General features: G+C 48.4%; 1 protein-coding gene across 2 annotated transcripts in view; it reads left to right on the plus strand.

Annotated features, from left to right (window-relative positions):
• The window catches only part of prkn (parkin RBR E3 ubiquitin protein ligase), a 1,745,947-nt gene that overhangs the window by 1,726,386 nt on the left and 2,939 nt on the right, over nt 1–16,622 (plus strand). For both annotated transcript variants that reach the window (XM_070890152.1, XM_070890153.1), the window contains one exon: nt 13,426–13,543. In XM_070890152.1, the coding sequence (XP_070746253.1) occupies nt 13,426–13,543 (118 nt within the window). The remainder of the gene's footprint in view (nt 1–13,425; nt 13,544–16,622) is intronic.

Here is a 16,622-nt window from a genome sequence, read left to right on the forward strand (position 1 = left end):
GATCCTGTCGGCCTGTGATGTGTGCTGTTGTATGATGTGTTTTCCCGGGAGTCAGGCAGTTGTGATGTTGCTCCCTGAGGGCTGGGCTTCGGTGCTGGGGTGTGGGAGGCAGTGAATTAAATTTGGTTTGATTTCGGTTTTAACTAATATTTTTATAACGTGTTTATTGTTAAAAAAAATCCAAAAATTGTACAAAATCTTTAGTTAGAAGTGACTTATGTCGATGATGCTTTTGTTGAATCAGTGATCGTTACTTGGTGTTCTCATTGTGTCAATACTGTGGAAACATCACAGAAATAGGTCATATTTAAACATTACATCCTTAAATCTTTCTATTCTTTTGTGTTTGATTTATAAATTATGTTATTCATCTATATGACAAATAGTCCGATATTTTATTCGGGGCTCGGTGATACTGAGACACTCCACTGAGGTAAACACAACAGCAACAACAAAAAAACGTGTATTTATATAGCACCGTAGACATAATAAAACGTCCCAAGGTGCTTCACAGGAGTGGTTTAAGACAAAACAAATAAATTTGACACCGAGCCACATAAGAAATTAGCGCAGGTGACCAGGTAGGTTTTAAGGAGCGTCTTGAAGGAGGAAAGAGAGGTAGAGAGGTGGAGAGATTTAGGGAGGGAGTTCCAGAGCTTAGGGCCCAGGCAACAGAAGGCACTGTCACCAATGGTTGAGTGATTATAATCAGGGATGCTCAGGAGGGCAGAATTAGAGGAGCGCAGACATCTCGGGGGGGTTGTGAGGTTGAAGGAGATTACAGAGATAGGGAGGGGTTTGTAAACAAGGATGAGGATTTTGAAATCGAGGCTTTGCTTAACCGGGAGCCAATGTAGGTCAGCGAGCACAGGGGTGATGGGTGAGCGGGACTTGGTGTGAGTTAGGACAAGGGCAGCTGAGTTTTGGATGACCTCAAGTTTACATAGGTAGAATGTGGGAGGCCAGCCAGGAGTGCATTGGAGAAGTCAAGTCTAGAGGTAACAAAGGCATGGATGAGGGCTTCAGCAGCGGATGAGCTGGAACGGAGGTGGAAATAGGCAGTTTTACTTGCAAACAGTGGGAAAATGCACACTGACTTAGCTTTATCACTCACTTTGGAGACGACTTGCCAAGGTGGCTGGATGCCAATCATTGTCATGCTTTTAAGGAGAGGCATTGGTCAAAGGAAGATATATTGAGTGAGTCATGTGGACCGCACCCACATAGACCAAGTCACAGCTGCCTTGAGAGCTTTAGCAGAGGTGCTGAAACAATCATAGCCCTTTGCTCGCGCTTTGCGACTTTCTTCACTAGTTAAAAAGGAGGCCTTTTACCTTACAATGATGCTGTTTTGCCCGACAATGTTTCGATTGCTTGTTGAGTGATTTTCACTACTGTCACGTAAACACCTGATGAAAGGCTTGGGGGTGAACTTTAGTGAGCATTTCCCTCTTTCTATTTGCGAGATGATTTCGATCTGTCATGGGCTGCGTGGTACAAAGAGTTCTCACACTGTCGCTCTCAAGTAAAAGTTCAGTTCTAAAAGGGTATAAAAATAAGCTGCATTAAAACCTCAGTACAGAACTATTGCTAAATTTGAAAGTATGGAATTATTATAATCACAAAACCTCAGCAATGGCAAATGATAAACGGTACATTCACATATCGCTTTCAAATCAACCACCTGTAATTCTGATAGTTCCTGACACAGGAACTGGTCGATAGGAATAAAGCAACCCACTACAGCTGCAGACAGTAAGCCCACAATCTCCAGTCTGACTAACAACCAAACATGGCAGGGAACCGCCTTAAAATCCTCAAGAGTGCTGATAAAGGCAACGCTATACAGCAAATGGCCTGGCTGGAGGTCAAGGCTCTAAAGCCCTCCTTTGGAGAAGCATTTTCCAGGGTGCCTCTGATAAAACGTTTACACGAGTGGACCCAAACTAAGTTGCAATCATATGAAATAGGAGCAGGAGTCGGCCATTTGGCCCCTCGAGCCTGCTCCACCGTTTAATACGATCATGGCTGATCTGATCATGGACTCAGCTCCACTTCCCTGCCTGCTCCCCACAACCCTTTATTCCCTTATCGCTCAAAAATCTGTCTATCGCCGCTGTGATGTATGTAGCACACAAATCACTGACTCCACACGGTCTGGTGTTGATCTAACTGCTGTGACCTTCGTCCTTTATTGAACAGCTCCAGAGTGACTCTCAGGTGTGGTGGTCAGCCTTTTATACTGCCTCGTGCAGGTACTTTCAGGTCTCCCACCACAGCGCCCTCTGTGGTGCACCATTGTACTTATCATACATTTAATGTACCAGAGCAATACACAACATCACTGCCCCAGCCCAGTTCAAAAAGCCATTGCTCGAATCCCCTGAATCAAAAAACGCATTAGCCCATTGGTAATGTTGGTCACGGATCCATGTCTCTGAATTTAAACACAGTGACCATTTAGCATTGAAATATTAACCCCTTGTCGTATTTCGCAATTCATGTCCATTATTTTAAACACAGTGACCACCCAGCATTAAAATATTATTTCTTGTCATAAATCCATCATCCTACATTCACATGGCACACTTAGGCTCGCTCTAGCCTTACAAAAGTCCAAAAGTCTTTATGTGGGGACCGCAGTGGTGTGAGGCCCTTTTAAGACGCCTGGGAACATTTCCCTTTTAAGACGCCATCTTGTGGCTCCCACGAGGCTTACGTTGGGCGCCGCCATCTTAGGTGTCCAGCTGGCCTAGAAAGGAGAAGAAGAAATACAGAAGGGGGGAAAGGGAATCACAGAAGGTGGGGAGAGGGAATTTTGGGGAAAGGTTTCAGGCATTTGTCCATAATCCTCTTTCTCTGGCGCTGATGCTGGACATACTCGATGCTGGCGCTCTCAAACTCAACGCGGCGTTTCGTTACAGCTCCCGCCGTGGCCGCCTCTCCCGCTGTCTCCGTGACCGCCTCTCCCGCTGTCTCCGTGACCGCCTCTCCCGCTGTCTCCGTGACCGCCTCTCCCGCTGTCTCCGTGGTCGCCTCTCCCGGCTGTCTCCGTGACCGCCTCTCCCGCTGTCTCCGTGGTCGCCTCTCCCGCTGTCTCCGTGGTCGCCTCTCCCGCTGTCTCCGTGGTCGCCTCTCCCGCTGTCTCCGTGGTCGCCTCTCCCGCTGTCTCCGTGGTCGCCTCTCCGTGGTCGCCTCTCCCGCTGTCTCCGTGGTCGCCTCTCCCGCTGTCTCCGTGGTCGCCTCTCCCGCTGTCTCCGTGGTCGCCTCTCCCGCTGTCTCCGTGGTCGCCTCTCCCGCTGTCTCCGTGGTCGCCTCTCCCGCTGTCTCCGTGGTCGCCTCTCCCGCTGTCTCCGTGGTCGCCTCTCCGTGGTCGCCTCTCCCGCTGTCTCCGTGGTCGCCTCTCCCGCTGTCTCCGTGGTCGCCTCTCCCGCTGTCTCCGTGGTCGCCTCTCCCGCTGTCTCCGTGGTCGCCTCTCCCGCTGTCTCCGTGGTCGCCTCTCCCGCTGTCTCCGTGGCCGCCTCTCCCGCTGTCTCCGTGGCCGCCTCTCCCGCTGTCTCCGTGGCCGCCTCTCCCGCTGTCTCCGTGGCCGCCTCTCCCGCTGTCTCCGTGGCCGCCTCTCCCGCTGTCTCCGTGGCCGCCTCTCCCGCTGTCTCCGTGGCCGCCTCTCCCGCTGTCTCCGTGGCCGCCTCTCCCGCTGTCTCCGTGGCCGCCTCTCCCGCTGTCTCCGTGGCCGCCTCTCCCGCTGTCTCCGTGGTCGCCTCTCCCGCTGTCTCCGTGGTCGCCTCTCCCGCTGTCGCCTCTCCCGCTGTCTCCGTGGTCGCCTCTCCCGCTGTCTCCGTGGTCGCCTCTCCCGCTGTCTCCGTGGTCGCCTCTCCCGCTGTCTCCGTGGTCGCCTCTCCCGCTGTCTCCGTGGTCGCCTCTCCCGCTGTCTCCGTGGTCGCCTCTCCCGCTGTCTCCGTGACCGCCTCTTCCGCTGCCGTTGTGGCAACCACCATCGCGGCCGCTGCCGCTGCCCGCTTGTTCCGTGCGTGGGTCCCCCAGCCACCGATGTACTGCAGCGCCCTGCCGGCCCACACCCCAGCAATGGGCCCGCACCTGTAGCCTTGTGTGGAGGCTGAGGCTGCAGGATTGCTTGGGGCCAGGAGTTCTGGGCTGCTGCTGCAGCTCCAGCTCGGTTGGTGCTGCTCTTTGGAAACCCGGGGAGCAGCAGTCTGTGGGGGAGTGAAGAAGTTTTCCCAGCTCCCACGGCCCTTTCCCATCCATCTTCTGCCGAGGAGCGTCGGCCCATCGCCTGCAATGACCCATAAAGGTAAACCGTGCGTCTCACCACCGTGAGATACCTGTACATCCGCTCTGCCGAGAACAGGTATCAGTTCCTTGGTGTACGCAGCTTGGCCGAGACCGGGACCAGCTTGGGTCGTGCGGCCCGTTTACCCCACAGTTTATCAAAAGTTCTCTGACTCATTACGATGGACCCGATCCCGTGTCCACTGCCATACTCACTGGGACTCCGTCAATTTTTACTTCCCTTATCACTGGGGGCGAATCATCGGTGCACGTATACAGTCCCAACACCTCATCTTCTTCTACCTGCTCCTCGCTGAACAGTGGATCATCCCCCATCTCCTCAGCCACATGGTGAGTCCGATTTCTTTTACACATACGCTGAAGGTGGCCTTTAACGTGGCAGGTATTGCACGTGTACTCCGCAAACCTGCACCGGTGAGCCCCATGGCTTCCTCCACAACGCCAGCATGGTGCTGCTTGATTAGCCCCCCTCAGTGGACTCTGAGTTCCAGGACCCCGCGGTCCGTGCTCTCTGCCCCGGGCAGAGCCACGTTCTGCAGTTTTGTCTGTGGTGGGCGCTATCCTGTGGACAGTGCCTGCCGGGTTCGAGACTGTGTGGATTATTTGCTTGGTGCTGCAAGTCGAGGTCATATATGCCCGGCTGATGGCGATGGCCTTTGTCAGAGTGACTGTGGGTTCCGTGGCTAACAGCTTGTGAAGGAGGCCCTCGTGGCCAATCCCCATAATGAAAACGTCCCTCAAAGCCTCGTCAAGGTGTGCGGCAAAATCACACGGCGCCGCGAGTCTCCTGAGGTCCGCAGCATATTTGGTGACATCCTGGCCCTCAGGTGTGCAGTGATGGTAAAATTTGTATCTGGCCGTGAGGATGCTCTCCTTCGGTTTCAACTGGTCACGAATGAGTTCAGTCAGCTCCTCGTATGACTTGTCCCTGGCGCTCCCGGGTGCCAGCAAATTCCTGACGAGACAGTAAACCTCATCTCCACAACTGGAGAGCAATATCGCCTTACGCTTCTCTCTCATTGCGTATGTGTCCTCCGTCAGGTCATTTGCTGTGAAGTAGTACTCGAGCCTTTCCGTAAAGGCCTCCCAATCATTGTCCATGGTAAAATCCTTTAGCGAGCCCAGAGTAGCCATGGTTGCGTGGAGTTCGTCCGCTTCCTTGTCGCTAATGTGGTGTATGTAGCACACAAATCACTGACTCCACACGGTCTGGTGCAAGTCTAACTGCTGTGACCTTCGTCCTTTATTGTTCAGCTCCAGAGTTACTCTCAGGTGTGGTGGGCAGCCTTTTATACTGCCTCGTGCAGGTACTTTCAGGTTTACCACCACAGCGCCCTCTGTGGTGCACCATTGTACTCATCATACATTTAATGTACCAGAGCAATACACAACATCACTTTAATGTACCAGAGCAACACACAACAGTCGCCTTAAATATATTCAATGACCCAGCCTCCACAGCTCTCTGGGGCAGAGAATTCCACAGATTTACAACCTTCTGGGAGAAGAAATTTCTCCTCATCTCAGTTTTAAATGGGCAGCCCCTTATTCTAAGACTATGTCCCCTAGTTTTAGTTTACCCGATGAGTGGAAATATCCTCTCTGCATCCACCTTGTCGAGCCCCCTCATTATCTTATATGTTTTGATAAGATCACATCTCATTCTTCTGAACTCCAATGAGTATAGGCCCAACCTACCTTTATAATTCAACCCCCTCATCTCCGGAATCAACCAAGTGAACCTTCTCTGAACTGCCTCCAATGCCAGTATATCCTTCCTTAAATACAGAGACCAAAACTGTACGCAGTACTCTAGGTGTGGCCTCACCAATACCCTGTACAGTTGTAGCAGGACTTCTCTGCTTTCAGTGCTGCACTGTTGGAGGTGCTGTCTTTCAGATAAGACGTTAAAACCGAGGCCCCGAGTGCTCTCTCAGGTGGAAGCAAAAAATCGCAAGGCCTTACTTCAAAGAAGAACTGGAGAGTTATCCCCGGTGTCCTGGCCAATATTTATCCCTCAACCAAAATCACTAAAACAGATTATCTGGTCAATATTACGTTGCTGTGTGTGGGAGTTTGCTGTGCGCAAGTTGGCTGCCGCATTTCCCACATTACAACAGTGACTACACTCCAAAAGAACTTAATTGGCTGTAAAGCGCTGTGAGACGTTCAGTGGTCATGAAATACGCAATATAAATGCAAGTCTTTCCGTTTTTTCTTTCAAAAAGTATTACACTCAATTTTTTCATCTAAATCGTTAATGTATATTGTAAAGAGCTGGGGTCTCAGCACTGAGCCCTGCGGCACTCCACTAGTCACTATCTGCCATTCTGAAAAGGACCCGTTTATCCCGACTCTCTGCTTCCTGTCTGCCAACCAGTTCTCTATCCACGTCAGTACATTACCCCCAATACCATGTGTTTTGATTTTGCCAACCAATCTCTTGTGTGGGACCTTGTCAAAAACCTTTTGAAAGTCCAAATGCACCACATTCATTGGTTCTCCCTTGTCCACTCTACTAGTTACATCCCTCAAAAACTCCAGGAAATTTGTCAAGCATGATTTCCCTTTCACAGCATGGAGTGCCGCAGGGCTCAGTGCTGGGACCCCAGCTCTTTACAATATACATTAATGATTTAGATGAAGGAATTAAGTGTAATATCTTCAAGTTTGCAGATGACACTAAACTGGGTGGCAGTGTGAGCTGTGAGGAGGATGCTAAAAGGCTGCAGGGTGACTTGGACAGGTTAGTGAGTGGGCAAATGCATGGCAGATGCAGTATAATGTGGATAAATGTGAGGTTATCCACTTTGGTAGCAAAAACACGAAGGCAGAATATTATCTGAATGGCGGCAGATTAGGAAAAGGTGAGGTGCAACGAGACCTGGGTGTCATGGTTCATCAGTCATTGAAAACTGGCATGCAGGTACAGCAAATGGTATGTTGGCCTTCATAGCTAGGGGATTTGAGTATAGGAGCAGGGAGGTCTTACTGCAGTTGTACAGGGCCTTGGTGAGGCTTCACCTGGAATATTGTGTTCAGTTTTGGTCACCTAATCTGAGGAAGGACGTTCTTGCTATTGAGGGAGTGCAGCGAAGGTTCACCAGATTGATTCCCGGGATAGCGAGACTGACATATGAGGAGAGATTGGATCAACTGGGCCTTTATACACTGGAGTTTAGAAGGATGAGAGGGGATCTCATAGAAACTTACAAGATTCTGAAGGGACTGGACAGGTTAGATGTGAGAAGAATGTTCCCGATGATGGGGAAGTCCAGAACCAGGGGACACAGTCTTAGGATAAGGGGTAGGCTATTTAGGACTGAGATGAGGAGAAACTTCTTCACTCAGAGAGTTGTTAACCTGTGGAACTCCCTACCGCAGAGAATTGTTGATGCCAGTTCATTGGATATATTCAAGAGGGAGTTAGCTATGGCCCTTACGGCTAAAGGGATCAAGGGGTATGGAGAGAAAGCAGGAAAGGGGTACTGAGGGAATGATCAGCTATGATCTTATTGAATAGTGGTGCAGGCTCGAACGGGCCGAATGGCCTACTCCTGCACATTTTTTCTATGTTTCTATGTTTCATAAATCCATGCTGACTTGGACCGATCCTGTCACTGCTTTCCAAATTCGCTGCTATTTCATCTTTAATAATTGATTCCAACATTTTTCCCACTATTGATGTCAGGCTAACCAGCATATAATTACCCGTTTTCTCTCTCCCTCCTTTTTTAAACAGTGGTGTTACATTAGCTACCCTCCAGTCCATAGGAACTGATCCAGAGTCAAGAGAAGGTTGGAAAATGATCACCAATGCATCCACTATTTCTATGGCCACTTCCTTAAATACTCTGGGATGCAGACTATCAGGCCCGGGGATTTATCGGCCTTCAATCCCATCAATTTCCCTAACAGGATAGCGCAGATGAATACGTGGCTTGAGCAGTGGTGCAGCAGGGAGGGATTCAAATTCCTGGGGCATTGGAACCGGTTCTGGGGGAGGTGGGACCAGTACAAACCAGACGGTCTGCACCTGGGCAGGACCGGAACCAATGTCCTCGGGGGAGTGTTTGCTCGTCCTGTTGGGGAGGAGTTAAACTAATATGGCAGGGGGATGGGAACCAATGCAGGGAGACAGAGGGAAACAAAAAGGAGACAAAAGCAAAAGACAGAAAGGAGATGAGGAAAGGTGGAGGGCGGAGAAACCCAAGGCAAAGAACAAAAAGGGCCACTGTACAGCAAAATTCTAAAAGGACAAAGGGTGTTAAAAAAACAAGCCTGAAGGCTTTGTGTCTTAATGCAAGGAGTATCCGTAATAAGGTGGATGAATTAACCATGCAAATAGATGTTAACAAATATGACGTGATTGGGATTACAGAGACGTGGCTCCAGGATGATCAGGGCTGGGAACTCAACATCCAGGGGTATTCAGCATTCAGGAAGGATAGAATAAAAGGAAAAGGAGGTGGGGTAGCATTGCTGGTTAAAGAGGAGATTAATGCAATAGTTAGGAAGGACATTAGCTTGGATGATGTGGAATCTATATGGGTAGAGCTGCAGAACACCAAAAGGCAAAAAATGTTAGTGGGAGTTGCGTACAGACCTCCAAACAGTAGTAGTGATGTTGGGGAGGGCATCAAACAGGAAATTAGGGGTGCATGCAATAAAGGTGCAGCAGTTATAATGGGTGACTTTAATATGCACATAGATTGGGCTAACCAAACTGGAAGCAATACGATGGAGGAGGATTTCCTGGAGTGCATAAGGGATGGCTTTCTAGACCAATATGTCGAGGAACCAACTAGGGGGGAGGCCATCTTAGACTGGGTGTTGTGTAATGAGAGAGGATTAATTAGCAATCTCGTTGTGCGAGGCCCCTTGAGGAAGAGTGACCATAATATGGTGGAATTCTGCATTAGGATGGAGAATGAAACAGTTAATTCAGAGACCATGGTCCAGAACTTAAAGAAGGGTAACTTTGAAGGTATGAGGCGTGAATTGGCTAGGATAGATTGGCGAATGATGCTGAAGGGGTTGACTGTGGATGGGCAATGGCAGACATTTAGAGACCGCATGGATGAACTACAACAATTGTACATTCCTGTCTGGCGTAAAAATAAAAAAGGGAAGGTGGCTCAACCGTGGCTATCAAGGGAAATCAGTGATAGTATTAAAGCCAAGGAAGTGGCATACAAATTGGCCAGAAATAGCAGCGAACCCGGGGACTGGGAGAAATTTAGAACTCAGCAGAGGAGGACAAAGGGTTTGATTAGGGCAGGGAAAATGGAGTACGATAAGAAGCTTGCAGGGAACATTATGACGGATTGCAAAAGTTTCTATAGATATGTAAAGAGAAAAAGGTTAGGAAAGACAAACGTAGGTCCCCTGCAGTCAGAATCAGGGGAAGTCATAACGGGGAACAAAGAAATGGCGGACCAATTGAACAAATACTATGATTCGGTATTCACTCAGGAGGACACAAACAACCTTCCGAATATAAAAGGGGTCAGAGGGTCTAGTAAGGAGGAGGAACTGAGGGAAATCCTTATTAGTCGGGAAATTGTGTTGGGGAAATTGATGGGATTGAAGGCCGATAAATCCCCAGGGCCTGATGGACTGCATCCCAGAGTACTTAAGGAGGTGGCCTTGGAAATAGCGGATGCATTGACAGTCATTTTCCAACAATCCATTGACTCTGGATCAGTTCCTATCGAGTGGAGGGTAGCCAATGTAACCCCACTTTTTAAAAAAGGAGGGAGAGAGAAAACAGGGAATTATAGACCGGTCAGCCTGACATCGGTAGTGGGTAAAATGATGGAATCAATTATTAAGGATGTCATAGCAGCGCATTTGGAAAGAGGTGACATGATAGGTCCAAGTCAGCATGGATTTGTGAAAGGGAAATCATGCTTGACAAATCTTCTGGAATTTTTTGAGGATGTTTCCAGTAGAGTGGACAAGGGAGAACCAGTTGATGTGGTATATTTGGACTTTCAGAAGGCTTTCGACAAGGTCCCACACAAGAGATTAATGTGCAAAGTTAAAGCACATGGGATTGGGGGTAGTGTGCTGACATGGATTGAGAACTGGTTGTCAGACAGGAAGCAAAGAGTAGGAGTAAATGGGTACTTTTCAGAATGGCAGGCAGTGACTAGTGGGGTACCGCAAGGTTCTGTGCTGGGGCCCCAGCTGTTTACACTGTACATTAATGATTTAGATGAGGGGATTAAATGTAGTATCTCCAAATTTGCAGATGACACTAAGTTGGGTGGTAGTGTGAGCTGCGAGGAGGATGCTATGAGGCTGCAGAGCGACTTGGATAGGTTAGGTGAGTGGGCAAATGCATGGCAGATGAAGTATAATGTGGATAAATGTGAGGTTATCCACTTTGGTGGTAAAAACAGAGAGACAGACTCTTATCTGAATGGTGACAGATTAGAAAAAGGGGAGGTGCAACGAGACCTGGGTGTCATGGTACATCAGTCATTGAAGGTTGGCATGCAGGTACAGCAGGCGGTGAAGAAAGCAAATGGCATGTTGGCCTTCATAGCGAGGGGATTTGAGTACAGGGGCAGGGAGGTGTTGCTACAGTTGTACAGGGCCTTGGTGAGGCCACACCTGGAGTATTGTGTACAGTTTTGGTCTCCTAACCGAGGAAGGACATTCTTGCTATTGAGGGAGTGCAGCGAAGGTTCACCAGACTGATTCCCGGGATGGCGGGACTGACCTATCAAGAAAGACTGGATCAACTGGGCTTGTATTCACTGGAGTTCAGAAGAATGAGAGGGGACCTCATAGAAACGTTTAAAATTCTGATGGGTTTAGACAGGTTAGATGCAGGAAGAATGTTCCCAATGTTGGGGAAGTCCAGAACCAGGGGTCACAGTCTAAGGATAAGGGGTAAGCCATTTAGGACCGAGATGAGGAGAAACTTCTTCACCCAGAGAGTGGTGAACCTGTGGAATTCTCTACCACAGAAAGTTGTTGAGGCCAATTCACTAAATATATTCAAAAAGGAGTTAGATGAAGTCCTTACTACTAGGGGGATCAAGGAGTATGGCGAGAAAGCAGGAATGGGGTACTGAAGTTGCATGTTCAGCCATGAACACATTGAATGGCGGTGCAGGCTAGAAGGGCCGAATGGCCTACTCCTGCACCTATTTTCTATGTTTCTATGTAACACAATTTCCCGCCTGATAAGGATTTCCTTCAGTTCCTTCTTCTTCCTAGACCCTCGGTCCCCTAGTATTTCCGGAAGGTTATTTGTGTCTTCCTTCGTGAAGACAGAATCAAAGTATTTGTTTAACTGGTCTGCCATTTCTTTGTTCCCCATTATAAATTCACCTGAATCTAACTGCAAGGGACCTACGTTTGTTTTCACTAATCTTTTTCTCTTCACATATCTATAGAAGCTTTTGCAGTCAGTTTTTATGTTCCCAGCAAGCTTCCTCTCATACTCTATTTCCCCCTCCTAATTAAACCCTCTGCTGTATTACAAAATTCTCCCAGTCCTCAGGCTTGCTGCTTTTTCTGGCAAATTTATATGCCTCTTCCTTGGATTTAACACTATCCTTAATTTCATTTGTTAGCCACTGTTGAGCCACGTCCCCATTTTATTTTTATTCCAGACAGGGACGTACAATTGTTGAAGTTCATCCATGTGATCTTTAAATGTTTGCCATTGCTTATCCACCGTCAACCCTTAAATATCACTTGCCAGTCTATTCTAGCCAATTCACGTCTCATACCATCAAAGTTACCTTTCCCCACGTTCAGGACCCTAGTCTCTGAATTAACTGTGTCACTCTCCATCTTAATGAAGAATTCTACCATATTATGGTCACTCTTCCCCAAGGAGCCTCGCACAACAAGATTGCTAATTAGTCCTTTCTCATTACACATCACCCAGTCGAGGATGGCCAGCCCTCTAGTTGGTTCCTCGACCTATTGGCATTCTGAGGCAAATGACAGAAAATACCTCCGGTGACATATTGCCACAATTTGCACGTCATCAGAATACGCCCACCTGCCTTCAGGAGGACGTATCTGGGGCAACCACACGGAAGTGGCAGAGATGGGCAGGGTGCTCGTGAAGCAGGGGCTGGCAATGTCCCCTTCCGTACCCCACAGTAACTGGAGGTTTGCCAGGGAACCCAGCAAAGCTCCAACAAACACTTCGTTCCCAAAGGGACCAGTTTGGCTCCAGTGAGGAACTGAACCACACAAATCAGGAGGTTTCCAGATGAGTTCGTCAGTGGGGGCAGCACCACGATTGACCTCAGGACTCCTAACTGAGGGGGGTGGCCAGTGGACATCGGGCAAAATTCCCACTCCTGATCACAACAACAACTTGCATTTATATAGCACCTTTAACACAGTAAAAGGTCCCAAGGGGTTTCACAGAGGCGTTACTACTGAAAATGCACGTGTGTGGACATTGGGTGTAGATATGATTGGACTTGCTTTAAACATTCACTCCCTCCACCACCGGCGCACCGTGGCTGCAGTGTGTACCATCTACAAGATGCACTGCAGCAACTCGCCAAGGCTTCTTCGGCTGCATCTCCCAAACCCGTGACCTCCACCACCTAGAAGGACAAGGGCAGCAGTTGCATGGAACCTCCACGTTCACCTCCAAGTCACACACCATCCTGACTTGGAAATATATCGGCTGTTCCTTCGTCATCATTGGGTCAAAATCCTGGAACTCCCTCCTGGACAGCATTGTGGGAGCACCTTCACCACACGGACTGCAGCGGTTCAAGAAGGCGGCTCACCACCACCTTCTCAAGGGGCAATTAGGGATGGGCAATAAATACCTGCCTTGCCAGCGACACTCATATCCCGAGAATGATTTTTTTTAAGTTAATGGTGGCCTAATAGCCTGCTAATTATGCACTGTTTCAGCTCATAGATGAATAACAGCCCTTTGAGCAAGGTACCAGGGAATGACTGGCTCCCATGGAACTATAATCCCAGCAAGGAGTCGATGCCTTTCAGGAGGGGAGCAGAGAGGATACAAGTGCCCTGTTTTCTTTCTTTCTTAATGCATGAATAAATTTACAAATTGAGAGCGGTGGTATAATGACCTATTCATTGCTATGTTTATAGGGTTATGTTATCAATGAGCAGGCTGCACAACGAGCTCGCTGGGAAGAGGCCTCAAGACTAGCAATCAAGGAAACAACTAAACGCTGTCCCAAGTGTCAAGTGCCAGTGGAGAAGAATGGTCTGTACCTCTTGTTATTGGAGCTGAAACAATAGTAGCATAACCTCACACAATGATTGCAATATAATTTGAGAAAATCAGAGGTCTTTAGATATGCACTGTAGGAAGAGAACTGACAAAAAATAGATAAATAAAGCTTTCCCACAACTTCCTGCCATCCTGAGTGAAATAAGTCCAACAAAGTTCAAAGTGCAATACTGATCCTTTTCGGTTCCCTGCTGTTGGCCAGAAACAGCCATTTTGTGAGCAACTGGTGTGAAATTTATTGGTGAGATTATTCTGCAAGGTCAAACAGGTGTCAACCTCTCTCCCTTACCCCCACAGTCCTGTTTAGGCTCATCGATGGACACTAGACTAGTAATACAATAAGGCCGAGACTAATGATCTGGCAACACGAGTTCAAATCCTACCACAGCAGCTGGGGAATTTAAATTCAGTTCGATAATTAATCAGTTAATTAAATTAAATAAAAAGCTAGTATCAATAATAGTGACTATGCAACAACTGGATTGTCATAAAAACCCATTTTGTCCTTTAAGGAAGGAAATCTGTCGCCCTTACCCAGTCTGGCCTATGTGTGACTCCAGACCCACAACAATGTGATTGACTCTTAACTGCCCCCTGAAATGGCCTCGCGAGCCACTCAGTTGTCCAGAAGGTGGCTGATCACCATCTTCTCGCGGGCAATTAGGGACGGGCAATAGATGCTTGCCTTGCCAGCGACGGCCACATCCCGCGAATGAATTTTTTTTTAAATCCTATTTCACAAAATAATCATTTGTCTCTCTTGTTCCCCATGTTTCCCTTGGGCTGGAGTGTTTAGAACCAGGGGACACAGTCTCAGGATAAGGGGTCGGCCATTTAAGGCAGAGATGAGGAGGAATTTCTTCACTCAGGGGGTGGTGAATCTTTGGAATTCTCTGCCCAAGAGGGCTGTGGATGCTGAGTCTCTGAATATATTCAAGGCTGAGAGAGATAGATTTTTAGAGTCCAGGGGAATCAAGGAATATGGGGATCGGGCGGGAAAGTGTAGTTGAGGTCAATGATTAGCCATGATCTGATTGAATGGCTTGAGGGGCCTTATGGCCTACTCCTGCTCATATTTCTTGTGTTCTCATGTTCAAAGCAAGTAATTACCAGCCCAGAACTGAATGGCTGACACCATGCATTAGTGCTCTAACCTTTCACTTCCAGGACCTTGGATCAAAGCCAGCGTGGAGACGATAACAGTCTCCTTTGTACGGTGACGGTAAAGCCCTTTCATGAAACAACTTTGGGTCGACTCAACCTAGTCCCGCGGGGTTGCAAATCCACTGCGCAAAGCTGGCCATAATTGACAGTGGCACGCTATTCTCGAAAATTCATTCAGAGAAGCATAAAGATGGGCTGGCGTGACAAATAAAAATGTCGCACTGGTGCCAGAGGGGCGGCGTTTTGAGATTGAGGCACGTTGTTGGGGTAGAGTTGGGCGTCGGTCATTTCTACGATCTGTCGCATAGCTCCGGCCATTCACCCCGTTTCTCCGGGGTTTCTGCCAGAGTTCTGGCAGGAGATTGGGGAATCGCCATGGAGATCCGACTGCAAGCTGTCTTTCTCCGCACCCCGACTTTACCTGACCTGAGATTGTTGTTGGTGTCAAAGTGGAAACACGTTACACTTCCCTTCAGCGATGTCCCTCAACCAAATGGGCACAGAATTAGATGTACCCACTTCCGCACTGTTTTTTTTGTTGTTTGAAAAAGCGAGCTGTTCAATTTTGCAGATGCTTCTCCCTCTGCGAGGAACATAGGAACAGGAGTAGGCCATTCAGCCCCATGAGCCTGTACCACCATTCAATCAGATCATGGATGCTCTGTATCTGAACTGCATCCACGCATCTTAGTTCCGTAACCCATAATACCCTTGCCGAACAAAAATCTATGGGCTGGATTTTCGTATGGATTGCGCCTCTGTTAGCGCCCTGGAGGGTAATGGGTCTGGAAACGATTAGCTCCCAGTGCCCCACTGGGAGATTTGGTGCTGGTTTTGCAGTGGCGCTGAACAGTACTGCCCGGGAGCAACACGCCAGTGTGCAACGCCCCTGGTATCGTTCCCCCTCTCAAAACTTGTTTCGCGCTGACCCCGCAGCACCCCATAGACAACCCGCCCGAGACAGCTGGCGGGTCAGAGCTGTCCCGGTGGCGGTAAGGGAAGGAACGACCGTATGAGGTAAGTGTGATGGTTTCGTTTTCTTTGCTTTTTGCGATTTATCTTTATTTGTGGGGAGCAAGATTATTGGGAATGGTTTTTTGTGCCGATTTTTTTTTTTCCCGGGAGGCCTCTCTTAGGGCGCTACGAAACTGGCTCTTTAGCAACGGACGTTCAGTAACTCACCTGGCTGAGAGCCCTAAGAGAAGTGTGTAACGCCTCCCTTAGCGCTCCGCTCCACACTCAGGGCCCAGCTGCTGAATTTTTGTGGCTGCCGTCGCAAACCATTTCCCGGCACAAAATTTATCCACCTCTAAAAACCCTCAACCGAAAATCCAGCCCCTGGACTCTCAGTTTTGAAATATTCAATTGCCTCTCAGCCTCAACAGCTTTTTGGGGAGAGGGCTGCAGATTCCCACCACCCTTTATGTGAACACATGCTTCCTGACATCACCCCTGATCGGCCTCGATCTGATTTTAGGGTTATTCCCCCTTGTTCTGGACTCCCCACCAGAAATAGTTTCTCTCTAACTACCCTTTCAAATCCTCTAATCATCTTAAACCCCTCAGTTAGATCACCCCTAAATCGTCTATAGTCGAGGGACACAAGTCTAGTCTATGCAACCTGTCCTCATAATTTAAACCTATTCGTCCCAATATAATTTTTGATAAACATCATTCCAGCTGATTAAAAAACGTTGGAATAGGTCAGAATTATTGACCTATCAATTCTCAAAAAGGCAGATATTGTGAACTGTAAAAGGTATCTACATTCACTGGCTTCACATACAATGACCTGGGTACAGTAATGTAGAGGGGTTATGGTATTGGAGCAAACCATAGGCCATGAGTTCAAATTAGGAAAAGGGGAGGTGCAACGAGACCTGGGTGT

Source organism: Pristiophorus japonicus, chromosome 9, assembly GCF_044704955.1.
Source record: "Pristiophorus japonicus isolate sPriJap1 chromosome 9, sPriJap1.hap1, whole genome shotgun sequence".
NCBI lineage: Eukaryota > Metazoa > Chordata > Chondrichthyes > Pristiophoridae > Pristiophorus > Pristiophorus japonicus.